Source organism: Triplophysa dalaica, chromosome 18 (assembly GCF_015846415.1).
Source record: "Triplophysa dalaica isolate WHDGS20190420 chromosome 18, ASM1584641v1, whole genome shotgun sequence".
Lineage (NCBI taxonomy): Eukaryota > Metazoa > Chordata > Actinopteri > Cypriniformes > Nemacheilidae > Triplophysa > Triplophysa dalaica.
Genome location: NC_079559.1, coordinates 5020671 through 5047014, shown reverse-complemented (window position 1 = coordinate 5047014; position 26344 = coordinate 5020671). Strand labels below are relative to the sequence as shown.

Below are 26344 nucleotides of genomic sequence, written 5' to 3'. Positions count from 1 at the left end.
TGTCCCGCCCACACAGATGGTCAATCTCCTCAATGACTAATGGGGAGGAGTTGAAAAACCCAGCGGGGCTCAATGATTAGAGGAGGGTCTTATGTTACTCTCATGTGGCCATCAAGTGGGACCTCTTAAAGGAAGTTCCCATTGTTGAATATTCACATCATCCCATGTTAAATATTCACTCACCGTGGTGTCATTCCAGACCTGTATGCTGTTTTAATCGACACAGAATGAGAATGATGCAGTTTTCATCCACCATTTCAGAATGAATGGCTTTAGTCGTCAATGAGATCATGAGGTTTTAGAGCTACGGCAGAGATTATCAATAAAAAAATGAATTGTTTTTGGAGAGTTTCTCACACTAAGCTATTGTGGATACTTTTTCTGTTAGAAAAGCTGTTAGCGAGATTTTTTTGTTTTGTTGTTAAATCTTAGAAACTTCCAATATATAGTTAAAAACAAAAGTACAGGACTGTGCACTAGCTGTTGGCACACATGCTGTAACATCCTCATCCATATCAATAAAAGTACCTAAAAGGACACAAAATAGTTGAAGATCTAATGAAAGAACGAGAACAAGTTTACTGTATAAATAATTGTTCTGCCTCTTTTTCTCTCTCTCTTCTCTCAGACTCTGAGCTGGCCCTCATGTATAATGATTCGTCTGTGTTGGAGAATCATCATCTGGCTGTAGGCTTTAAACTGCTGCAGGAAGAGAACTGTGATATCTTCCAGAACCTGACCAAGAAACAGAGACAGTCACTCCGCAAGATGGTCATTGATATCGTAAGTCATCTATTTTGACTTTGAATGTCCAATCAATCAATGTGTGTGTATAGCACAGTTGAAAGATCATTATATGAATACTTTATTTACAACAAAAACAGTATTATTTTGATTTATCAATATTTTTAATGCACCGATGCAGAGTTTCTAACAGAAAGGCTTTTCCAGAATGGGGATTAAATTACTTCTCTCTTATTGATTTATGATTCACTTTGCAGGTTCTGGCCACAGATATGTCTAAACACATGAATTTATTGGCGGATTTGAAAACCATGGTGGAGACCAAAAAGGTGACCAGTTCAGGGGTGTTACTACTGGACAACTACTCGGACCGGATACAGGTTAGAAATTAATCAATATTTCATAATGTTGTATATTTAAAGATAGACATTGACATCGAGCGGCCTTAAGTAAAGTCTGGCTTACAAACATCATGAACCTTTGTTAATCTGCTAAATCTATGGGAAAAATGAATAGGCTTTCGGTCGAGGGAACCAGCGCGGGTTAACGTCATCACTGAGCCTCTCCATAGAAACAATTTTTTTTTTTATTTGGGAGAAATATTGTTAGTAGTTAAGAGAATAAAACAAAAATAACCATTTGGCCTAAACACATACCTGTAAAATGGACTCTTCATGTTCTCTGTGGCTGTGCATGGGACAAAGATGTTTAGATGTTCCTATCAACATTTTAAAAAGTGATTTTATGTCCATAGAAAGCACAATAAATGTTAGTAAAATGTTTTTGAAGAATAAAATGTCAAATTGGTTTGGAATAATGTTACATTGTCATTCAGTGTAACACAATATTTATGTACAATCTCAAACAACATGCTAATTCTGATTTGTACATATAAAAAGATATTAAAGAATAAGGGAGTATGTTACATTTTATTGTGCTTTAAATTTGTAAAAAATCATGAAAAATGGGCAAAACCTAAGATAGTGGCAAATATATATATATATGTTTTACAACTAATAAGCATTTGGAGTGAGAGTACTTAATCTTGTCAGGCATATTTCTGACATATTAAAAGACTGTAACACTGAATGACATTTTAGTGGGCGTCTTCTGTAAATGCAATTCAATTAAACAGCATACTTTTTCTTTTTTTTGGCAACAACAATTTAAAGCAGTATAACTTTAATGCTTACACTATTTTTTGTCTTTGATCTCAGGTCTTGCAGAACATGGTGCATTGTGCAGACCTCAGTAACCCAACCAAGCCCCTGCAGTTGTACAGACAGTGGACCGACCGCATCATGGAGGAGTTCTTCAGTCAGGGAGACAGAGAGAGGGAGCGTGGCATGGAGATCAGCCCCATGTGTGACAAGCACAATGCATCGGTTGAGAAGTCTCAGGTATGATAAATATATATTGACATACAACGCACATAGATGCCCGTAGCTTCAGATAAATATTTAAAACAAAGAAACACATGACATACTGTTCCAGCCCAAAGTTTTTGAAACCTAAGACAAATCACCATTCCTCCTTAGGTTGGTTTTATCGATTACATTGTGCACCCGCTTTGGGAGACGTGGGCAGACCTGGTGCACCCAGACGCCCAGGATATCCTGGATACGCTTGAGGACAACAGGGAGTGGTACCAGAGCACCATTCCACAGAGCCCCTCTCCAGCGCTGGACACCAACAGCGACGGGCGACGCACAAATGGCCAGGAGAAATTCCAGTTTGAATTGACTCTAGAGGAGGACGGAGAATCTGACACGGAGAAGGACAGCGGCAGCCCTCCTGATGATGAGGAGGAGGAGGAGGAAGAAGAGGAGGAAAACAGTTGTAGTGACTGTAAAACCCTTTGCACGCAGGACTCTGAATGTACAGAGATCCCCCTGGACGAGCAGGTGGGGGACGGACAGGAAGAGGACGACGAAGAACGGGAAGAAGAAAGGGAAATATCAGAACCCTTTGTTTTAGAGGAGGACGAGGAGTACACTGCCAACACATAACACAGTATGACACGGCACCTGGACTTTTTTATACGAGAGATGAGAAACACTTATTTATGTTTTTTCATTGTCTGTTTTGCATACATCGTTGTTTTGAAGTGCTTTTTAATGTTTGCCTTTTTAACCTGGTTTTATTTTTCGTTCCTCGCTCTTTACATCCACTCGTTGCAACCATTTTTGCACTCAGGAATATCTTTTCCACTTCCACCTTTCACTCATAGAAACAAGATAAATGAAAGGTCGAAAAAGAAGCTTGAATTTGTCTTTTATTCCTGTTTGTGAGGTACTCATTTTTTTTTTTTTCGGAGTGAAGCAGCATTTTAAAAACATTGAACTTAGCAGTCGTGTGATTTATACAGATTTTTCACCAAGACACTACTTCTGTCCATCTGAAAGTGGTCATCGGAAGCATTTTAGCAGACACATTTTGGTAGAAAATACTACATGTTTTGAACCTCACGTCTTCCTTGATGCCTTGAATGTGTTATTTAGCTGGATTTAGTTGTCTGTTTAGTGTATCGAGCATTATTCAAAGTGAACGGACATGCTACCAAAGTGAAGAGACACATGAGACACAATCATCTGCAGATTCTGACATTTTATTTCAGATAATCATATTTTCCATAAATCAGCCATCTTGCTCTGTTTGCTGCAGCCATACACTTTTATAAAGAATATTTTGAACATAACAACAGTCTACAATTTGTACAAATATGGTGATATTTGCTTACTGGACAAATTTTGACCTTAAAATCTATTTTTTCCCACAAGAACAATAATAACTTGGCCTTAATTATAGAAATGTACAAATACATTCTTGCAGTGAATCCTGGGTGTCACTTTATATACATAATTAATATTAATACTAAAACCATCTCTATAAATTACAGTGTTAATAGTAATAGGTGCAGTATTATTATTATTATTATTATCATTATTATGTTTTTATTTATATTGTGGCTGTTTGTTTGGGCTTCATCTTAAGTTCTTTCCTGGGTCATGGTTGTGTGATGTCAACGGCACGCCCACACCTGACATAAATAGGTATTTTTCTCCATTTACCGGTTTCTTTTATAATCCCATGACAATCAGCTTCAGTGCAACATTTTTTGTGTTTTTATTTTGTCTTTGCCAAACATTTTCACTCATAAAGATTTGATTGCTGCTGTACTCATCTTTGCCAAGTGTCCTACTGTACAAACGTGGCTCTATTACTTTCTAGCTAGCATTATTTATGAATGCTCTTTGATGTGCTGGTAGCATATCAAAGCATTTTTGTCAAACTGTAGCATCAGCAATGCAGGCATTTTAGTCTGTTCTCCTAAATATACTTTAATGCATATGCAGTAAATAGACTTAATGTATACAATTCTGTATGATACTGAAGCCCCCTGTCATTGCTTTTCTTTAATCGCTTTATTTAAAACTCATTCTGTTGCCAAGTTTTTCAATTTGTTAAATTTCAGGGGGTTTTTGTGTATCCATTTCCTACATTGTTTCTCATTTCTGTCTGTTTACATACACGTATTTATTGTGCTGTACAGTACATATTGTTGCTCTTACGATGTTGTTGTAAACGATTATATCATCCCTTTTGGTGATGGTGTTGTATTATGGAACTCTTACTGAGAGAATGTTTGTTATTCTTAATATATAATAATCCCATTGTTATGTGTCTCTAGAGAGATTGCGTAGAGAACGGGGAAAGCCAAATGATAGTCTTTACTGTGTTTTTATTTTATTTTGCTTTTTTAGAAGAAAGTGGTTCTGTGGCCTGAGGGTTGTGCCTTACAGATAGATCTTTAGTTTTTAACCTCTTGCTGCACTAAAGTAACTGCTGGTTGGAAATTGACCTTGATGTTGCTTGTGTTTCTCCTGTGTATTTGGGATAAATGCTCCCAGAAAACAAAACGAAACATGTTTTGTAGACAAAAGTGTCAGACCTCATTGGACAGGGTAAAGCAGCCCAGCTACTGTATAAGAACCTCCATCTTGTTATCGTCTATGCTGTGTTCATTTGACTGAAACAGGCATTTTGGATTATCTAGAACATTTGTGTTTCTTGCAATATGAAAGAAAGAACAACACATTTGTGTCCGGGGAATAACATGGCACTTTGATGTCTAGATTAAAAGAGGGTTAGAGACATCTCCACCAAAACAAGTTTGGACTCATTGACACATATACTGTAGATTCTTAAATGCCCTAAATGGATGAAATCAGTGTGTACTTTTTTTGTTATCTTTTTAAATCACGAGAGAAATAAAGTGAATTTGAAAAAAAACGCAATTTAAGGATAACTATTTTTATGTTGTGTGACTTGAATGACAAATTGTCTGGAGGTTTCACAAGACCGCTTAGTTGTTTATCGGGCTCATTGTTTATTGCAGTCTATTGGATAGAACTGTAGAAATAAAAATTTACGTACGAAAACTAGTAAAATCAAATAAAAATGTTTTTTATATGCACCAAAATAAAAGCATGGGTTGACTCTATGATGACTCTTGTTTAATTTGAAAATGACATTTGAGTTCAAGTCTAATGAGTTGAAGAAGAAAAAGTATTATGTATAATGAATGAATCGGTACTTCAGGACCATGTCAAGGCCACTTTTATTTTGTATGTACTTTTAAGCATTTTCATCTTTTTCTGTACATACAGCTTAGCATTGAAACATATATCCAAACTCATCCGTAAAATGTCAGTACCCTCTTAATACATTACACCTACGTTAAACACATATAGAATTTATAAATATGTAGATGTTTATAATTCCCCTGAGAGACATGGGAATGATTGTGGATACTTTAATTCAACAAATTTCTGCCTCCTACAAGTTATTGCTGTATAATATGAATACACAGCAACCCCTGAAACTACACCATATATTGATATAATGGAAAAAAGGACAAGATTTGACGCTTGTTTTTGGCACAATCTTGCTAGTTTGCAATGTCAGTTTTCTTAAAAGGGATAGTCAACCCAAAATTCTTTCATGGTTTATTCACATTCACGTCAATCCAAACCTGTATGATGTTCTTTCTTCTGCAGAACACAAAATAAGATATTTAGAAAAGCGTTAGTAAACCAACAACATTTCTCATAATATCTTCATTAGTTTTCTACAGAAGGAAGAGTCAAATACAGGTTTTGAAAGAACCGAGGGTGAATAGATTACAATCACGCCAAAAAAGAGTTTAAGCCAGGTCAATGATTTGAGGTTCAAAAACTTGTTTTTGCCTCAGAATACAGAAGCTTGTCAATAGCACTCGAGGCACGAAAAGCAAACAGCCCGGACAGTAAACACTAGCAGCCACAGTCAGACTGCTGAGGAGGCATTGGGTTGTCGGTCAGTCTGGAAGTTGGTGCTCCCGTGGCAACGGAGGGGTCGACCTCAAGTGTGTCGGACATCTTGTCACAAATGATATCCACCAACCGTTCAAATGTCTGCTTCACGTTGATATTGTCCTTTGCACTAGTCTCGAAAAACTCAAAACCTTTTGAAAAAAACACCTACGGTAAGCATCCAAAATATATAATATATATGTATTTAATCTTGAGCTTGCACTCACCTAGTTGTTCTGCTAATAATCTTCCACTGTCCACAGACACGATCCTCTCCTCCTCCATATCACATTTGTTTGCTGCAAGTATCACCTGTGCATTGTCCCAAGAGTACGTCTTAATCTGGGTCGCCCTGACACAAGACAGTAGAGAGCTGACATGCTTGTGATCAGTCACAATGAAACCAAAACATCTCCCAGTACAACATTTGCCAGACTCGTACAGAATTCTGACAGTTTTATACTGGGAATAATATGTCATCATGCCATGCTTAAGCAAAGAGATCTTGTCCATTCTTTGCTTCACTGAAAGAAAACACTGAAGTCGTAAATGCTATATTTAATGTCATAATTTAAATTATTCAGGCATCATTTTATAACTTTATCTTTATTGGGTAATTCACGTTTTTATTTAGAACTTTAAATTACCTATATTTTCATATTTTGTATTGCCTGTTTTGTGTACGAGTAACCTATAATTCTGTCCAATATTGGAAACCACTAGTACAGAAATGTATTAAAGAACCTCAGTATCATAGTTTTTACTTAAGGACATCTCATAATTTAATACAAAAAATAACAACAAACTGGTTACCATGTTTGTTTTGGTAACACTTTACAATAAAGTTTCATTTATTATCATTATAATTCAACATAATTTTCTTTTCTTGTACATATACAATTGTTGTTTTTTACTAATGTCAATGTTAATTTTTACTAATATTTGCTCTTATTAAAATGTTTTTCCATCTTACACTATAAACTTTTACTTAAAAACTTAACTTAACTTAAAAAAAATCAATCAAACTGGCTTTTCAGGACACTTGAACTGAATTATAAAATTAATTTGAAATTGGTTAAACTAGATTTTTAAATCAGTTTTGTTTACCTTCAAAATTTAAAGCAGCTATTAAACTGAAGTTTTGAGTTTACATAGGTGAAATGTGTAATATCGAGTTAACAAAATCAAGTTTAAAACTTTAGAGGTTTTGTTTAAGGGAATTATTAGTTTAACATTGCATTTTGTATGATACAAATAATTTTTCTTGTGATTTAATAAATCTTTTCCTAAAGAAAAAATGTAATGTGAAAGTACTGTCTCCCATAAATTAATGAAATTGTTAAGATTTTTTTAATGTGAAATTGATCAATATAATTTGAACACAGTACTACAAAGTAAAACATTCTTCTTACATTAAAATTTCAGATTTTCTTGATTTCTCTTCTTCATAGTTTTCTAGATTGACTTTAAACCAACGATATTTAGCCATTCATTTACCTCCAGCGTTTCCTATTGTGAAGACAGCAGGATTAATACATCAATGTTTCTATCAGATCTATGAAAACAAGGCCGCCTCTAAGTGGTGAACCAGCTCCTGTGGAAAGTTAAGAGCTCTGTCTGTCATTTTAAAGATCTCACTGTCATCTTACCAGTCCTGCACTGCAGCAAAAGACTCTTCATTAGTGATGTCATACATAAGGATGAAGCCCATGGCTCCTCTGTAGTAAGCTGTGGTGATAGTCCTGTACCTCTCCTGCCCCGCTGTGTCCTACATTAAAAAAAACATGTGTTTTAATCCACAAGGATGTTCGTTCAATTGCTGCAAAAAGGTACAATGCATAAAAACACAAACTAATGTTTTTTTCTCTTCAACAGAGCCGAGAAGAAAACTGCACCTGTCGAGATAGCTCACAGGGGCTTTAAAGCTACAGAGAATCTGGTGGAAAAATGAATGAGTTGCTTTAGTTTGGAACAGATGCAGTCGATACAGCAAACGTGTGAAACGAAAAAGTGTGCAAGAGTCAAGACGGAGACTGAGAAATGATGTCGAGACTGGGGTTCGTCACCTCTAAAAGTAGCACCGCTTTGGCTGAAAGACCAAAATAGCGCATAGTGCCTGAATCTGGAGAACAGATCGGTCCTGCTGATGGCAAGTTATAAGGTCTATAAGGTGATAATGGCTTATGTTCTCTTTCCATAAGCCAGTGTTAATCATCACCTCATGTTATGTTTACATTGCACCGTGTCTGATTATCCACCCCTTCAGTGCTTTACCAACCATGAATCACTGATGCTCAGCTGAAAAAGCTGGTTGTCATTTTGTTATGTAGACAACATATTACCCAGATCTGTAGCTTGATCTGTTTGTCGTTCTTGTAGGCGGTTTTGACCTTGAAGTCGATGCCCACCGTGCTGACGAAGGCAGAGGTGAAGGTATCGTCAGCGTAGCGGAAGAGGAAAGAAGTTTTTCCAACACTGCTGTTTCCGATGATCAACAACTTGAACATGTAATCAAAGTTTTGATCAGCGTTTTCCTTTTGTTTATTGTCTTGTGTTGCCATCTGGGAGAACAAAAAGAAGCGCAATAAATTGCAGATTACACAATAATAGTAGATCAACTCTAGCAAAAAGGAATTAAGCCTGTTGGGTAAAGTTGTCTTCTTTTTAAGTGCAACCTATTGCTCTGTCCAATACTCGTGTCGTCTTATTTAATTTACTTGCATTATTATTTCTGTGTTCTAAGCTATGATAAAGACACGTCCATTTCATGCATCCGTGTTTCTTTTGCGTTGCAGTGTGTTTGTTTGACTATCAGAAATCAGTTAAGGCACCTTTAATACAAATACAATTGTTGATTTTTTGTTTATCTTTATGTATCATTAAAAAGAAAAAAAAACGCGGACTGAAATGTCTGCTCTTGGGTCTGTTTTTAATACTTCTTGCACTTTTATCACTTTTTGTAATACAATTATTTGTTTAATACATCTATTTTGGTCTTTTTGTCTGTTTCCAGTGTGCGGACTACTCTTACTTTGTTGATTAACTAATGTTAACAGATACAGTTATTGATTTAGCAATTAATAATTAAACGTTGAAATGAACACGTATTATGCTCTATAAGTGTTATTTTCGTATGAGTAATGTTAATAGTAGTAATAATGTTAACAAGCGAATCCTTGTGAAGTGTAATCGAGTTTTTAATTTATATTTATTGAAAGATTTCGTTAAAGAATTTCACAAATGATAAAATTATGCATTATACCCTACAATGTCCCAGCAGAGTTTAACTCAGCACCGGGAGCTGTCCAAAGCTGCGCCTCGAAACGTACCGTAGTTACGATCCTGCTGACAGTGTCCTACAGAAACGCGCATATCATACGGACAATGTTGTCTAGGTAGTCAGCTCACTGGGTTTATAGACGAAGCCCATCTCTCTTTCCTGTCTGAGGATTTTAAAGGGCCGGTGTATTTAAAAAGAGGAAAACGAAACGCTTACTGAAGTGTTTAGAAACCTACAATAAACATCCATCATTTAAACGCGTCATTGCACAACAGACATGGAGACACGTATTTTACATGGAAAGATTACCATTGGTAAGACTTCAAAACAAGCTATTCTTACATGTAAATGATGGTGAATTAGCAGCTTTCGATCAGACTGCTTTTCTATGTTGCTTTCATTATCCAGCAAGGCTTAGCCTACATCATAAACTACATCGATTTTTGCGTCATGACTTAATAAGCTTTTTTTGCGAGGCACCACATTTCGACCATTAAAAATGTGTTTTTAACGCATAAATCTCTCTTACCTTCCCGTATAAATCCATTGTCTCAGACAAGCAATTAAACCGATGCGATAAACGGAGTCTGGTTTTGATAAAGTCCTAATAATTTATAGTTTTTTTCCGCTTTGGAGAGGTGGAGTCGTCTGTTTGGGATAAATGTTGGATGCGGTGATGCTTGCAATGGACGTCAGCAGACGCTCGCACTCTCCACCCATTCATCCCACATCCGCCCAGAGCGCGAGTACTCGCTGTCGACAGCAGGGGGCAGAGCTGAAAAGCCAAAAGTCACTCATACAGGATTCACACGCAGGTCACGTATCATCCTCAAAGCAAATTGGTAATGCAATAAATGTAATAGAATAACAATTAATTGAAAACCTTAACATTATTAATGTATATTCTGCGAAAATTTGATACTACTAAAATACGATTAATAAGATCTTACAATAAAAATACAAAACACTGCAATGTGAAAGTCAAGAATATGAGGATCACTTAAAAATCTTTGCCTTTATGTGTTTAGGTTTGTTTTAAAATTTGACAAAAATGCAGACTTTATCGCACAAATATATACATGCGCCTATTTTGTCTTTGCGTGAGTATTGTCTGTCATTTTAGTCATTGCATTTGTGCATTTTTGATAATTTCATATTCATAATTTATTGTCAAGTTTACTTACAAGAACATCAGCATATGATTTGATGACTGAAGTCTGTAGATATACAATATTAGAGAGTCTCAGAATGAGATCAATGGCAATCTTTTTCTTCTCTATAGTTTAATAATTTTGCTTTGTTCTGTACGCATAATGGCATAAATGTTTAATAGTTGGATTGTATAAACGTACGTTTCATGTCGCTTTAAAAAAAATACGATTTTATATTAATCAGTTATGCGAACGTCATAAGATACGACCTTCCAATAGGAAGCTTGCCATGTGACGACAGTGGAACATAATTAATATTCATATGCCAAACCTTCCCCAGCCCACTCGCATGCGCGTGCGTTGTTTACATGAATGTCACCCTTTCCTCGTACAAAGCTCACTTTATATGCTCAAAAGGTAAACCAGACTTTACTTGTTTTTTATATTAAATGCGCTTTCATGAGATCACGTAGTGCTCATAGGATCTCTAGAAATGAGATGACATTATATATACGCATATTGTTTGTGAAGGCAATACCATATTATTCGCGCCCATATGCTTCTAAAATTTGTTTTAGGTGCTGGTTGGTGCAAGGTGTTATTAAATCATTTTCTCGGACAAAAGTCGTAGACTTTTCCCAAACAAAACATTGGATTCGTGACCCCCTCTAGTGGACAAAGTCCCCCAGCGCTTTTAAACTGCACAGTTCTTCAAAAACGATCAACTTGTGTTCATAAAAACGTGCATGATGACATTACATGCATATATTGTCATGCACATTTTTGTGTTTTTCTCCCCAGTATTTCATGATGGAGGATTCTATTGAGATGTTCCTACAGGATGAAAATTGCAAACTCTCCAATCCTGCCCAAGAAAAGCCAGTTGTCACAGCTGCCTCTGGAGCTTTGCTCATGGGGTTTTATGGCCTCTGGACTTTATTTGCACTTCCTGGCTTTCGGAAAGTACCAGTTTGTCTCAAGGTACCACGTTTTATTGGCAGACACATGCAGTGTGTTTAAATGCAGTGTGATCGATTTACCCCAATCAAAGTTCACAAACCCCGAGTACTTCCTTTAAGATGGCAACAATCGGATACACTTGGATACAGTGCTTGTTTAGTCCTGCTGAGCACAGGGACAAAATCAATAAATCAATTAGTGATCTAAGTGAAATGAATATTGTGCAGGTACCCTATTTACCCTCCAGTCGAACACAGACCCAGAATGTCATGAAACTGCTGCATGGGAGAGCGGGAAGCCTGGCAGATCTGGGCTCTGGTGATGGAAGACTGGTAAGCCTTAAACGTAAAGACTTCTAAATAACTTAAAAAGAAATAAAACATATATTTATAATGCACATGTTTGTATTTGATTGCATGAACAGTAGCATTAACAAATATGTTTATATTTTAACCGCATCGCATTTATGTTTTTAATACATGTAAATCTCTATGTGCTTTGAGAGATTTACATATGAACTTACTCGCATCTGAGCGCTTTCTGTTTCAGATATTTTGGATGGCTTTCTACAGACGACTACATTCTCACCAGAGTACATGGTGAGATGCGTAGTTGCTGGGTAGGGGAGGAGGGACGTTACGTTTATCAATTATAGAGAAAAATCTCCATTAATATAAAAAGAAAAACATATTTGAAAACAGCTGGGATTAAAACTTTCGCATGAAGTATGCTGTATTCTTACATACCGGGGCCTTGAGATGACTCATGTAGGTTATTTTTATGGTTTCCATTTTTCACCGTGAATGCAGCCAGTGGCAGTCTGCCTGTGGCGGCCTCTTTTGTGTTCAAAAATAGATGCCATTAATACTGTAAGCGGCTCAAATTAGGTTGAAATAGAAAAAAAGAAAAAATAGCACTTTGTATTCCTTTGCAGTCTTGCTATTAAAAGGATTCCTCTTGGTTTCTTTCATTCATGGAAACATGCACATAATTGGGACACAGGCAGTCTGCTTCACGTCCGGCTGATGTATTAAACAAGTCCTGGTTCTCACAGTACAGGTTTGGCTCGGATGTGTTTTTGTAGGTGTTTGCCGCTGCTGTAGCGGGATTCGAGTGCACTGGTTTTGAAATCAATTCTATTCTAAATGGATATGCCAGAGTCAAGGGAATGTGGAAGGGAATACCCCCCAGCACCGCCAGTTTTATAAACCAGGACTATTGGAAGGTAGGTTTTTATCAAAGGGTGAAGTTTTGTCAATTTTGCACCAACCAGCACAGGAAATGTTGGATGGAAGTCCATAATAACAGTCACAGTGCAATTTTCAGAGAAAAGGTCAAGGTTATGCATGATTTTTTGACAGAGTTAACTATGCACATTAAACTACAATAGTAGAAAGTGTTTTAATAAGGGAAAAAATACATAATTTGAGATCACACTTCCTGTTGATGATTCAGTTTTAACATTTCCTTTTCACAGACCAATTTGTCCAAATATAACAATGTGACTGTTTTCTTGGCACCCGGAGTGGTGAGTACTCACAAATGTCCATTCTGCAGTTAAACTGAGCTTTGACAAAAATACCTTTGGATTATTTTAACTTAATTACAGAAAGCCATCGTTACATCATTCAGAGATATTTTCTTTGTTTTGTAGCCTGATTTCTGTCTGATTTTATGGAGATTTAAAAGAAAACTACTTAAATCAAAGTATCTCTCTGCCAATAATTATGCAGAGGCCTATACGTGCTTTGCAGATGGAGGTGCTGGGTAGAAAACTGGAGATGGAGTTATCTGATGAGGCTCGTGTGATCGCCTGTCGGTTCCCGTTTCCTGACTGGACTCCTACAGCCATTGAGGGTGAGGGACTGGACCAGACCTGGGCTTATGATATGCGTACCATACAAAAGCTTTCATCACAACCTGCCACTAAATAATATTTCACATTTAACATCCTGAGAAGCTTTAATCCAGAGTGACTAAGTGTGTATTCAAGGAATTCATTTGATCAGTTTGTGTGTTCCCTGGAAATGAAACTTGTGTTCTTGACTTTGCTCCAGACAGGATTGATAGGATGGCTGTTTGACTATATTATAAAAATTCTAAGTGAACTGTGAAATTAAAAGCTTATATTGTCAATAATATTAGGATGTGTACCATCTGGATCAATATGGCTTTGTGGAAATATTTTCGGACCTTGAGGGTCCGACAGGGAAGTGTTGGGTTTAGTGTGAGCTATTGCAGAAGAATTTTTGATTCATGAACAATAGACTTTAAACAGAAGACGGACACCAAACTACTCATTGTCATGACCTCGGTCTGTGTCCTAGAATGGTAAGTATGCGAACACGTGTCTCTATCAAGTGCAGATAATTGAGTTAAAGCTGGTGATTAAGAGATCGACATTTTAATTTTAAAGTTTAAAGTCTCAAACACTTGATACAGATTAGAGACATTTTTTAATCCAAGTAAAGATGTCATGTGTCATTTTAGCCACATGGTGATGCTCTCACACTCCTTTATGAATAATGTGTAGAGACAGTTTTGCTCTTATACTAATGTGTTTATGAAGGCTTAAACATAGGTTGTCAAGACAATAAGTACCTGAACTTCAAATAGTGTTATATCTGCAGTCTTAAGATCTTGAGGTGTTTTTAAACATAAAAGACAATGATAAAACGGTCTTAAATTCAACTTAAATTGAATAATTTTACTACATCTGTGTTTATGTGTAAGGTATCAAGGTAAATAGGCCTATACATTGTTTTCTTAAAGGAATACTCCACCCAAAAATGTCGTCATTTACTCACCCTCAAGAAATCTCTGATGAACACAAAGAAAGATATTTGGAAAAATGTCAGCAACTGACAGTTCTGAGACATCATAGATTACCAAAGTAGGAATCATTATTGTCTTGTTGTTTATTTAAGAATTAAGGAAATCAAACAGTTCTAGGGCACCTTTGACCACCATTTAAAATGTTCCTACTATGGTAGTCAAGTGTTCAAAAAAAGGGTGGAGTATCTCTTTAACCGTGGACTCCGGGCGCACAAGGACGCATTTACAAAACTCAATCTTACCTCCAGGTGACCTAAAATAATTTCAAATTAATTGAACAAAACTTTAAGATGTCAAAATCGCGGTTTTCTTACTATTTGATTACTATTATAAAGACTAAACATTTTTCTATTTAAGTTATGAAACAAAAAAGGCTAAGATCAACTTATTTATAGGATGTTCAACCAGCAGTGTGCGCACGTTCGTGGACGCCACAGATAGAATCGACGAGCCATATATGGTCTTCCTCTCTCGTGACGCAGTTCGTCTGGAGGCTCGCGCGCGTGTGCTGAGATATAAAACAGGAGAAGCGCCGGTACAACAGTACAGTACACAAAGTAACAAGAGCCATGGAGACACTGAGGAATACCTCTTATCCATCAATAGCGAGCCACAATGAAAAAATGTGTGAGCTCAATAAAATAAGTGAGCAAGGATGGAAAAAGACAGAAGATAGCCGGACGGTCACAGAGTATTCAAGAATCATTACAGATCCCAACACTGGAAAATGTTACTGCCGGGGAAAAGTTCTGGGAAAGGTAAAAGGCTTATTATTATTGCATACAACTATTATAACATATGATAAACACATGCAATATTATTATTTATGCATATCCTTATATTGTGTATAATATACGCCAATGTATGTAATGGAATTTGCTTTTGAAAGTCTCTTTATATCTTCGTCGTAGTTTGAACTTGTCTTTTCTTTCATTGTGCGGTTAGGGAGGCTTCGCAAAGTGCTATGAGATGACCGACCTGTCCTCAAGTAAAGTCTATGCAGCCAAAATCATCCCGCACACGCGCGTGTCCAAACCGCACCAGAGAGAAAAGGTAGAGCTCGCGACACATGTAAATGACATTCCACAAGTGATGCATCGAGACCCCTCTGATCTTCTCTCTTCTGATCCAGATAAACAGAGAGATAGATCTGCACAGATCTCTGGTCCATAAACACATTGTGCATTTCTATCACCACTTTGAGGACAAAGACAACATCTATATTCTGTTGGAGTATTGCAGCAGAAGGGTAAGTCGTCAGTTTTCATGTGGGCTGCATATAAAAGTGGAACTTCCAGTGTGTTTTATAGTGAGGATGTATCAGGTAATGATCAGTGTTTATGTTAATACAGTCGCTGGCCCATATACTGAAGGCACGGAAAGTCTTAACGGAACCAGAGGTGAGGTATTATCTCAAACAGACGGTGTCTGCTTTAAAATACCTTCACGATCAAGAGATTCTGCACCGAGACTTGAAACTAGGTACGCATGACACTCACTTTAATTGATGCATATGACAATTCATTCAGTTTCTTAGAAGTAACATTTTTTTGGTCTTTCTCAGGCAACCTGTTTGTGACTGACTCAATGGAGCTTAAACTGGGAGATTTTGGGCTGGCTGCCAAGCTGGAGCCGATGAGCAACAGGCGCAGAACGATCTGCGGCACGCCCAACTACCTGTCGCCGGAAGTTCTTAACAAACAAGGTCATGGATGGGAGTCTGACGTGTGGGCTCTGGGTTGTGTCATGTAGGTTTAATCATGCTCATGTTCTCTTCGGAGCATTTTTAGAAATTGCTCAATATGAACAGGCAGTTTGATTTCGCTTAAGGTCTTATGTATAAAAACAGCTTTGGAATCATTAGTGTGTCTTGTAATGCATGACCTGTATGACCCCCAGGTACACCATGCTGACCGGTAAACCTCCATTCGAGACCACTAACCTGAAGGAGACGTACCGATGTATCCGAGAGGCACGTTACACTATCCCCCCCACCCTCTCTCTCCCCGCCAAACAGATCATCTCCATCATGCTCGCGCAGGACCCCGTGGACCGCCCGCACCTTGATGACATCATGCGGCATGACTTCTTCACCCAGGTGAGTTTATTTGTCTGTTTCTTCAGCGTATCAGCCAAGTTTTTGACCTTTCGTCCACATCTAATGTTGCCATGATCATGCCGCAGGGCTTCATGCCAGAAACCCTCCCAGTCAGCTGCTGTCACTCCGCTCCGGACTTCCACATTTCCAGTCCAGCCAAGAGCTTCTTCAAAAAGGCAGCTGCTGCTCTTTTCGGCGGAAAAAAAGACAAAGCCAAGTATTATGAAAATATAAGTAAGTGCTTAGTTTTTCAGACTCGTGTTGTAGACTAGCACAAGGAGTTTTGTCCAATCAGATGCTTTTTAGTGTTGAGAATGACCCGCCCTCCAGTTCCCCTTGCCAGTGATGTACAAATCATAACTGTGACATAACTACAACCTATTGTCTTAAAAAAAAGGATTCCTGTCTGAACGTCCTGTTCCAATAGGAAATAATAGGAACCATGTTATCAGCTTGCTCTCGTTTAAGACAAACCCATCGCTCACTGTCTGTCTTCCATCCCACAGATCGGTTAGCCAAAGAAGAGGAGGACATTTTCAAGCTCCGTCAAGACCTCAGTAAGACCACGATCAGCAGTCAGATAACTACACACTTATCCGAGGTGAGCAGTGTTCCCTTTATAGCCGCCTATAATAAGGAATTCATCATCGGCTGTGAGATATTTATGAAGTTTAAGTGTTAAGGTCATGCGTGACACATACGTCACTGTTTTTCCTCTTTAGGAAGTAGGAACTCCGTCAGCACCTACAAGAAAGCCCGTTACCCAGGCAACTGCCGGAAGACCGCAGACGAGAGATACCATTCACTTGATTGTTAGAGGCAGCCTGGGCAGCTGTAGTAGCAGCAGTGAATGTGAGTATGTGTGTGTGTGGGTTTCACCTGTTAGTCCATGCATGGATTTTTTCACCCAGTGCTCGATTAGTGAGGCAAGCTGAAGTGTTGTATCCCGCTGTCTCTCCGTAGGTCTTGAAGACAGCACCACCGGTACTGTGGCCGAAGCTGTTGTTAGTGTGTTGAGGGGCTGTCTCGAGCACATGCCCAAAGGTGAGCAAGCCCTATTACACACTTCACAGCAGGTATATGCTGTTGCGAATCTCTTTCTATAGATAAAAGGAAATGCGAAGTCTTTGCATCTGAAAGTACTTTTTTTCCCACAGCTGACAGCCTTCCTAGAGGAAACAGTTGTAATAGCTTGAAGTGGGTGACTAAGTGGGTGGACTATTCCAACAAATATGGCTTCGGTTATCAGTTGTCTGATAACACGGTGGGCGTCCTTTTCAACAATGGAACGCACATGAGTCTCCTCTCTGACAAGAAGTAGGTGCTTCAAGTTGACTGCTTGGTTACTCAGTTCCGCTGCGGGGTTTTTTAACTTCAGGTTCACATGTTCATGCCGTAATACCATTTGGATTTGTTTTAGAAAAAAAGCTGAACGTTACGCAATACGTATTCATTTGGTGGTTAAAAATGATTAAAGATGCATTGAAAACACAATTCGAAATGCCTTTTTGAAACCTACTGTAAAAACAAGTATATTAAGTATATTCTTCTCGGCTTAACATTACTATTTCATTACAACATACTATTTTACACTTTTTTATGTCTTAACATCACTCATCAAATTCAACGTATTAAGCCTATGCTTATTTTAATAAGTACAGCAACTCACCATTTGCCAAAATTTGTTAGAAATTATTTGAATTAAAATAGTAATTAGGACTTACTAAGGAATTTTTACAGTTTTATGGAGTGGATGACTTAGCCGAAAGTCAGTTTTACGAAATATTGCCTAGAGATATCTTTACAGTTAACAAAAAATATGTTGACAAGGCAATTATAGTTTATGAAAGAGAAAAAAAATGATACTGGACCTTTAAAAAGGAAGTTCTCCAAAATGTGTAGTGTTGGGTAACATTGATCAACATCCTCAAAGCACAAAATGGCAATTTTATTACAAACTGCCTTAATTTTAAAATACTGAAATAAGAGGAAACATTTAACTACCTCTCCTCAACATACCTTATTTGTATAGTAGAAGCAAACTGTGAGTGTTATGGAGCATTGACTATGTAGTTATTAACAAATCTTTGATGTTTATGTTTCGCAGGACTGTTCATCAGTATGCCGCTCTGGGCCAGAAGACTGTTTTCTCTGTTCTTGATGCTCCTGAGTGTGTTGTCGCTCAGGTCACCATCCTCAAGTACTTTGCCCACTACATGGAAGAGAATTTAATGGATGTGAGTGTACTGGATGTCAGTGTCATCATTGTATGACTAACAGCTTTAGAACTAGACTAGAATTTCTCATGTTAACTTTTATAAAACTTATATCTGATGTTTCACACAGGGTGGGGATGTGATAAGTGAGCCTGACACCCAAAAGACTAGAATATATCTTCTACAGTGGCTGAAATCGGACAGAGCTTTACTGATGCTTTTCAACGACGGCACTTTCCAGGTAAAATTACAGTAATCTCACTTCATTTCAATGCAGCTAATAGCGAATAGATAACTCGTACTCCTACGAACTTCTGCAGAAGTTCATTCCGCAAGTAAAAGCTTCTGACTTGTGTCCTATACGCCCATGAAGACCTCTGGGTAGTTATCAGGCTTCATTTGAGTAGTGCAGATGAAAAGCTACGTACAATGGGAAGCAGAAGGTCACAAGCCTTGCTGTAATAACATCCTGTATCCTGTGAGAGCGTTTCAAAGCAGTTCTAGAATAACAAGTTATTTTGTTCATCTCCCATCAGGTGAACTTCTACCACGACCACACCAAGCTCATCCTGTGCACGCAACAGGAGGAATACCTGCTTACGTACATCAACGAGGAACGAACGTCCACCACCTTCAAACTGAGCGAGCTGCTTGCTGCGGGCTGCACCTCAGATCTGCGCAGCCGTCTCGAGTATGCACTGAATATGCTGCTGCAGCGCTGTAGCTGAGAACAGTTAGAACCGAGGGAAAACCGACAGCTTCCATGGATGTCCATGGAAATGTTTTGGAAAGCTGAAGCAGACTTACTGGATTTACAAGGCCTGATGTTTAGAGACTAGCCTGATAAGGAATGATGTGACATGCAAAAGAAGGAATGATTCCTTTCAATGGAAAGTATCGGACTGCTTGAATGAAAAATGTTGATGGACCTGCATGCCCTGACCTGCAAAACTTATTGTTTGTTCTTGAGATTTGTTTTCCCCCCAAACCAATTATTTATTGTGTACATAGTTTCCTATTTATTTATTTAATGAATAAAACACAGTTCTAACATTTTTGCAACATTGTTTTTCTGTGTAGATTTTTTGAGATACCATAGATACACCGATCCCTTTAAACATTACAGGGTCCCTTGGGTCACCATTACTCCATTATTCCAAGACTACTGAGAACTGAAGTAAACCAGATTCATTCAAAGTTAAATCAATATAACAAAGTCTGTCAAAATAACAGTTTTAAAATAACCTCATACGGTTTCCTAAATAATCTAAAAAAGCCACGAGGTCTCAAATGAGCCATATAGAGAAACTGAGGCACATGACAAAGAACTATGATGTCATGAGTCCTTATGGTAGATAGTCATCTGTAAGATAATAGAAAGGAGGAAGCATGACATTCATATTTTAATAAATGTTGAATGAATGAGACTACTTATCTTCCATTTCACAATTAAAGAAAGCCTTTGAAAAAGAACTAGTAATAAAACCAAAATCTTATCATCTAAAATGATATCTGTCTAAAAAACGTTTTGATGCTAGAGTTCATGCAAACTTCTGTAACAGATCATTTGACAGGTACTCTTGAAAGAAATTAACTGTACCAGCAAATAAAAAAAAGGCTAAATAATAGACGTTGTTGAATAGATTACTGGTGAGTAAGACCTTAACATAAAGAAGATCTTCCACTATCAAAACCTCTATCTTTTACAGATTTTCAAGCATACAGATTGCTTTTCTATCCTTTAGGAAAGAATTAATCAGTTCTTTTCACCATAATTTACGCTATTTTAAAAGGAATGCATTTTGATTTTCTGTAATTTCCTGACCTCTAAAAAAAATCACCCTGGCAGACATTGAACAAACCTAATATTTTGCAAGAATGAGTCAAATGCTCTTCAAAGACACCGAATTCTCTGCCAACTCCACAGCCTAGTGCGCGTTGGCGTATTTGTTCTTGCGTGTCTTTGTTTATCGGCCTGTGCATATGTGAAACTGGCCTCTGAAGTAATATCACAGAAATATGGTTTTAATGCACGTGTTGCACTTATGCGTAGGCTTCACAGACTCACCACAGGGATGAGATGATGATGAAACATTTGTATTGAGCGCTCCGTCAATTCCCGAACCGATCCAACCCTCAGATTTCACATTTGACCCTGTGGGGTGGATTAAAATTGGAAAGGAAAGCAGAGGGTTAAAAATCAATAACCAGAAAAGTGCTTTTTCTTATTTCATGAGCCCACACGCTTCCACGACATGAATTTCTTAGTGGGTCTATCAGAAACAATGTGAATGCAGGGTGAAGAAAGAGTTAAAAATGTTCGGAGGATACATTTCAAATATATTAAATTGCATTGCAATCACTCGGGTAATCATCTCTAAAATCTCCTTGACATTTCGATCAAAGGAAACCTAGTTGGATACCCGGAGACCAGCAGTTCTATGAAACGCAGATAGGGGCTGGAAAAGTATCCTTTAAATTTGCTCCTTGTGTTCAGTCTAGGATCAGAATTCTTTCGGGTCCAAAGTCACATGTATTCCACATGGAAGAAAGGCAATTGGCACATTATCTTGCTATGAATAACTGTCTTGTCGCTGAAAATGCCACTGCTTCCCACATACACATAAACACAGTGTGTCCCCACTCGGCTAACAGGCTTAATTCATTTTCTGACGTTGGAAATCAAATTTTAAAAAGAACAGAGCTGAAGTTAGAACAGAGTTTTTTACATACAGTATTATAACATTTTAACTCTTCAGCAAGAATTCTCAAAGCATGTCTGAGTGGATAAATGGAATTAAATAAAATTGCTTAATAAACAATAAATAAACCCTGACGTTTTTATTGTTCAAATACAAAAACGTATTATTGTCCTACATGGTGCGGAGATGGTATCAAAATGACTGAAAAGTGGACCCTATTATATAAAGTGCTGCTACTGCTATGCTCTTTCTCAACATCACATTTGGTTGAAAAACTTGAGGGGCATGTTGAGTTTCTGAACTGTGCAAGAGTTATATAAATACCATCTGATATTTTTCGGTGAACAGCTGAATGTGTCTGCTTTCGTCAGGTCTTGGGGGATGAGTTGTCCCCTCAGGCCACTGCAGCCACGAATTCATTCAATAGTACTGCCATTATATTAGAAGAGATGGTTCAGTAGCTCACAGGAGAACAGCTTCAACGAAATGACTGAAAAATATTACACATCACAAAAATGGGATTGTGCTACGTCTGGGAATAGTACTGATAAAACTGCAATGTGTTTGCCAAAGGATACATCTTTTAATCTGAAACACAAAATATTTTGTATTCTGTCAGACCTGTATCAGGCAGTGTGCATTATATATTCGGAACATTCAATTTATGCCATCTAGTGAACTCTTAAAAGACCTTTTTCACTTATGATAAGGAAGTATTTAAGAAATCTTTATGACCAATTACTCATGTTAAGGGAGCATGTTTAGCACAACTTTTTCTATAAGAAAATGTCCCGTGACACATGGCATTTTATATCGATAGCATTTTATATCAAAATAAATAGCACACATGCCTAACAAGGAATTTGTATGTTTCCACTTCTTTGAACTAGAGACACCCAAGAAAAGCCTCCAAAAAAGTTTCTGTCAACTGTGACATAAGGCAAACACTGTAAGTGTACACTGTAAGTTTATTTACACTGCGAAATCCTGGAAACACATCCTGGATATATTTGTCGGAAATAAGTACACTACCGTAAGTCTGTTTATCACGAAAGCCATGAGAGTTATTGTATCTTATAATCGTGTGGCGGATTGTCAGTTTTGTACTGAAAGAAAAAAATCAAACATTTTTTACATATTTATTTGTAATGTCCATACATAAAGTAGGCCTATACACTATTTATGTGCATGTCCAACACAGCTTCACTGACATTTAACTTTCGTGGTTAGTGTCCGGAATATTATTTGGTATCTCATTTTGTCTCGCAGGGAACGCTCTCGTTTCATAAAGGTGACTTGTGGTCACATCGACCAAAAACTTGCTCTGAATTTTTATCCACAAAGACCAATTATGGCCACAGTGAACATTTTGTGGAACAGACTGGTAGAATGAAGATATCCTGTGGTGTTGATCAGAACAGCCAGCCCTGTGCTTTGTGAATAAGTCAGAGCCCCTGGTTGGTCTGTGAGGCTTTTGATCCGGTGACCTTTTGTAGACCACAAATAACTTTAAATCTGCCCAATAACACAACAGGGTCTGCCCATTACGGTTGTTTTTAGCACATACCCCTTTCCTGAACCATAAAACGGTTACGTGTCAATCTCATGCAAAAGGGAGATTCATGCTGGGCTTGTCTGTGGGCAGAAATTGATAATTTCTGCCCGAGCTTCAATGAAGGCAGACTGAATTCTGGATCTTCCTCATTAGGGTCTGATGGGGATGTGACAGAAACGGGCTTGTTGGTGCACATCCTCCTCTTTCCCTCCAGCAAGCACATGACACACAACACAAACAGCAGCTGAAATATCGCAAAAAAAGCTGTGAAGCTATGTCAATGTCACATCTGGTTTGCAAGCACAGAGTCTGTGGCCAGAGGCTTTTTCTTTCAATAAACTGATGCACTCACAGCCATGTGTATTAGATCTTCTACAGCTGGCACTACAGCGTGCAAACCCAGGTGCTTGGAAACTGGAAAAAAACAAACATGCAGCACCAATAACAGACACTTTAGTTAAACAGTACTATGATTCATTTATTGGAGGGCAGTAACACTGTCTGGACTCTTAACATGTGCTTACGTGGTTTGGTTTGGCTAACAAGGACTCTTTGGATTCACACAACGGCTGTAATCCGGCCAGTCCATTTTTAATGTGCCAAGACATCGCTATCATTATTGTTTATTGATAGGATTTGTTATAAATCAATAACGCAAAGTATAAAATTGCATATGGATTCTTTAAAATTGCTACGATAGGTCGGTCTTGCCTTGTTTAAAACTACAATAGCATCAAGCCCCTGGTTAATAGCAGTAATAGCAGTAACAATATAATAGTAATTGTAATAGCAAAACAATAATAGCAGTGGAGCATGATCTCCCAAGATGGCGGCGCACCTGTAACATGCAACAAGTGACGCCAGCTTCACATTCGCTATTATATCTCAATGCGTCGAGTAAAGCGTTAATATTACTGGAGATAAAGGTAAAAATGTCCCACTAGATCCTGCAGAATTATGCGTTCCTTGTACCTTTCAGTTATAGAACAGACAACTTAAGTTGTACCAAAATTACCTGAATTAAAAACCTAACTAGGAATACAAAGCAATACAATTTGTTTATGTACCTTAAATATAGCCACGGAGCAATGGGCGCTCGATGACGCACGTGGTCATACGTGCTTCTCTTCGCGAGGCACGCTAAAACCTGCATGTATGATCATTACAAAAATGTTTTTATTGCATATTTATATGTGTAAGTGCAAGTGTCATGCTCAGTTATCTTTTTCCATATTAAACACGGAGTGATTTTAGGGGGGCGCCTATTAAAGCATTAATGATATTTGCCAAGTGTCACTAAAGGAATGGCGTGAGAAAACAGTACATAGCCACAGTGACAGCGCTGTAAAACCCACAAGAGCATCTTTTTAAGTAACGACTTTAGCTGCGTACGCTGTGATTACCTTATAAGCACGAGCGCCGGTCCATGTTTATGTGTGCGCGCTCGTCCGAAACTCCCTCTCTTCGCGCACTCTGATACTGCGTCATTTCTGACACCTGTTTCCTGTCCCCTACCACACTCCTGTATGACCCTTATCCACCCACTGCAAACTATTACAATCCACAGCTCTTCACGGCCGCCCCGTGCTGCTGAGCTCCATGCCAGGGCTCCCTGACTCAGGCTGCCGTGGGAGACACGGCGAATCTCTTCAGTGCTGCTGATCGAAGCTGAAACGAAGAGAAATACAGTCGAATGGAAATGAGCCATGATTACAAAGCTTAAATGTTTATAGACAATAACGCTGAGTTTCTTGTAGCTCAGTGGTAAGAGCATTGGATGTGGGTTCGATGCCACTCATGCCAGGGTATGTAAATTGTATAGGATACAGCAATGTAAGTTGCTTTGGATAAAAGCATCTGCCAAATGGTAAACATAAATGAATTTGTCTTTTTATATATGACGTAAAGATCATTATTATACTGACGTCAACGTATGTTTCATTTTGTTGCGCCTGGTATCTTATCCCACAAATGAAGACTTTTTGGCTTTTAGTGTGTTCTGTTAGCCTTAAGGACGTCTATAAAGTGTGCTCTTGAAAATTGAAAACATTTTCATTCTGCACTGCAGCGTTTGAGGGTGTGAGGTCAACCTAACGCTATTTTAAAGCAGCAGGGGCCACTCAATCAAATTAAGTCTCAATAACGTCAACTCATTGAGCAAATCTGTGGGTCTTCAAAATAACTTGTTTCATACATTTTCTAAGGATAATTTGATTGACGCTAGATATGATTGAGTGTTATGGTTGTGCAAGTGTGTTGCTATGCGGTCTTTTCAGTAGTTATTTGCATGTTGCTATGGAGTTGCTAACGTCTTCTGGATGGATTCCCTTTGCTAATTTCATAGGGCACACTTTTAATATCAGTCTCTGAGATTTTTCGCAAGACATGCATTTATTAGTAATATCGAAAAGTCTGATGTTTTTTCCCCCGTTGAACCCAAAAGACGATAGCTAGGCCTACTTTGAAGAATGTAAAGCAAACAGTTTTGGGGTAGTGTTGACTGCCGTCGTCATTTTTCCTTAGTCAATGGTGGCCAAGAACCATATCTTTCTGTGTTCAACGGAACAAAGACATTCACACAGATTTGGAACAAGTGAGTTAATAATGACAGACCTTCTAATTTCGGGTGAACTGTGCCTTTACCGATAACTTCAATTATTGTTACCTAGGCTACTTGGATGAACTATAAGTAGCCTATGCGACTGAAGGAGAGGTGTGCTAATAAAATATCATCATAAGATCTAGAGGTGGGCTTATTAAACCCGTAAGCCGCTATTTTGGACCAGTTATCAATTACCTAGCAAACACTACAAATACCCTGGCAATGCCCTAGCAACCTTCCAGAACATGCTTATTTCATGGCGGTGACTATTACACATGCAGAAACAATATTAATGTGAACTGCTGTGTTTTCAAGAGCTTTTTAAGTAAGTGCATTTTGTGTCTCTTCTGTCCTTTTGAATGTATGATTCACACAATTTAATTGAACGTATGAATAAAAAAGGCTTTTCTTCTCATCATCTGTTGATCCAGGTGTATATGCAACCCCACTCATGCACTCAACCATTATGAGCCGACTTCCGATTTTCCTGTTTGTGTGGGCTGGCTAAGATATTTTCCTTCTGTGTTTCCAGCAGGAAGAGAGTCGATTGGGGGTGGTATGTACTCTCTCTCTCTCTCTCTCTCTCTCTCTCTTTCACTCTGTCTCTGTCTCTCTATTCTCGTGACTCATCAGAACAACCAGCATCCACTTTAAAGTGCACAGAGCTGTTCAACTTTTCAGAGCTATAATGACGCTCGCTCTCCTCACGCTTCCTCTCTTTCGCTCTCCATGTCCCCTTTTCCCTCTCTCTTTCACTGTGTTTTTATGAAGAACTCAAACATATTGCTTTATCCAATCACGTCTAGACATTCTTTCTGTCTGTCAGTAAAGGGACAATAGACTCCTT

General features: G+C 38.1%; 4 protein-coding genes across 14 annotated transcripts in view; 3 read left to right on the top strand and 1 right to left on the bottom strand.

Moving 5' to 3' along the window:
• LOC130407156 (cAMP-specific 3',5'-cyclic phosphodiesterase 4D-like) overlaps nucleotides 1–5248 on the top strand; it is a 101261-nt gene extending 96013 nt beyond the window's left edge. For all 5 annotated transcript variants that reach the window (XM_056729854.1, XM_056729855.1, XM_056729856.1 and 2 more), the window contains 4 exons: nucleotides 629–783; nucleotides 1002–1124; nucleotides 1962–2144; nucleotides 2283–5248. In XM_056729854.1, the coding sequence (XP_056585832.1) occupies nucleotides 629–783; nucleotides 1002–1124; nucleotides 1962–2144; nucleotides 2283–2753 (932 nt within the window). In that variant the 3' untranslated portion in view covers nucleotides 2754–5248. The remainder of the gene's footprint in view (nucleotides 1–628; nucleotides 784–1001; nucleotides 1125–1961; nucleotides 2145–2282) is intronic.
• Nucleotides 5249–5348: 100 nt separating this feature from the next.
• rab3c (RAB3C, member RAS oncogene family) lies at nucleotides 5349–24495 on the bottom strand. 3 transcript variants are annotated; one of them, XM_056729866.1, is made up of 7 exons: nucleotides 24299–24495; nucleotides 21665–21830; nucleotides 20707–20793; nucleotides 8441–8659; nucleotides 7748–7866; nucleotides 6326–6450; nucleotides 5349–6250 (listed from the first exon to the last, which is right to left on the bottom strand). In XM_056729866.1, exons 3-7 carry the CDS (start codon nucleotides 20731–20733, stop codon nucleotides 6060–6062), a joined length of 681 nt encoding a protein of 226 aa, XP_056585844.1. In that variant the 5' UTR covers nucleotides 20734–20793; nucleotides 21665–21830; nucleotides 24299–24495; the 3' UTR covers nucleotides 5349–6059. The 3 variants fall into 3 exon arrangements, with proteins under 3 accessions (XP_056585844.1, XP_056585843.1, XP_056585846.1); XM_056729865.1 differs by lacking the exon at nucleotides 21665–21830; XM_056729868.1 differs by lacking the exons at nucleotides 20707–20793; nucleotides 21665–21830; nucleotides 24299–24495 and adding an exon at nucleotides 9908–10273.
• On the top strand, nucleotides 10864–13628 carry si:dkey-190g11.3 (uncharacterized protein LOC567059 homolog). Of its 5 annotated transcripts, none has more exons than XM_056729862.1 (7): nucleotides 10864–10946; nucleotides 11331–11510; nucleotides 11717–11821; nucleotides 12062–12088; nucleotides 12574–12714; nucleotides 12967–13017; nucleotides 13223–13628. In XM_056729862.1, exons 1-7 carry the CDS (start codon nucleotides 10902–10904, stop codon nucleotides 13421–13423), a joined length of 750 nt encoding a protein of 249 aa, XP_056585840.1. In that variant the 5' UTR covers nucleotides 10864–10901; the 3' UTR covers nucleotides 13424–13628. The 5 variants fall into 5 exon arrangements, with proteins under 5 accessions (XP_056585840.1, XP_056585839.1, XP_056585838.1 ...); XM_056729861.1 differs by having other exon boundaries at nucleotides 11717–11834; nucleotides 12039–12088; nucleotides 13244–13628; XM_056729860.1 differs by having other exon boundaries at nucleotides 11717–11834; nucleotides 12039–12088.
• On the top strand, nucleotides 14811–19694 carry plk2b (polo-like kinase 2b (Drosophila)). Its single transcript, XM_056729859.1, has 14 exons — nucleotides 14811–15082; nucleotides 15270–15377; nucleotides 15457–15573; nucleotides 15677–15806; nucleotides 15889–16072; nucleotides 16224–16422; nucleotides 16509–16656; nucleotides 16929–17023; nucleotides 17145–17274; nucleotides 17386–17466; nucleotides 17580–17739; nucleotides 18530–18659; nucleotides 18769–18879; nucleotides 19175–19694. The coding sequence occupies exons 1-14, from the start codon at nucleotides 14894–14896 to the stop codon at nucleotides 19364–19366; spliced, it is 1974 nt and encodes a 657-aa protein (XP_056585837.1). The 5' UTR covers nucleotides 14811–14893; the 3' UTR covers nucleotides 19367–19694.
• Nucleotides 24496–26344: the final 1849 nt, after the last annotated feature.

Excerpts from the sequence above, each read along its gene's own strand:
- rab3c (XM_056729866.1), bottom strand. The coding sequence starts at position 20,733 with ATGTTTCATCATCATCTCATCCCTGTG. Across the intron at positions 7,867-8,440 it reads AGATCAAGCTACAGATCTGG|GACACAGCGGGGCAGGAGAG; the intron begins GTAATATGTTGT and ends TTTTTAATGTAG. Across the intron at positions 6,451-7,747 it reads TTTGCTGCAGTGCAGGACTG|GGCGACCCAGATTAAGACGT; the intron begins GTAAGATGACAG and ends GTCTTGTGTCAG.
- si:dkey-190g11.3 (XM_056729860.1), top strand. The coding sequence starts at position 10,902 with ATGTCACCCTTTCCTCGTACAAAGCTCACTTTATATGCTCAAAAG. Across the intron at positions 12,089-12,573 it reads CATTCTCACCAGAGTACATG|GTGTTTGCCGCTGCTGTAGC; the intron begins GTGAGATGCGTA and ends GTGTTTTTGTAG. Across the intron at positions 12,715-12,966 it reads TAAACCAGGACTATTGGAAG|ACCAATTTGTCCAAATATAA; the intron begins GTAGGTTTTTAT and ends TCCTTTTCACAG.
- plk2b (XM_056729859.1), top strand. The coding sequence starts at position 14,894 with ATGGAGACACTGAGGAATACCTCTTATCCATCAATAGCGAGCCACAAT. Across the intron at positions 15,378-15,456 it reads AACCGCACCAGAGAGAAAAG|ATAAACAGAGAGATAGATCT; the intron begins GTAGAGCTCGCG and ends CTTCTGATCCAG. Across the intron at positions 15,807-15,888 it reads GCACCGAGACTTGAAACTAG|GCAACCTGTTTGTGACTGAC; the intron begins GTACGCATGACA and ends GGTCTTTCTCAG.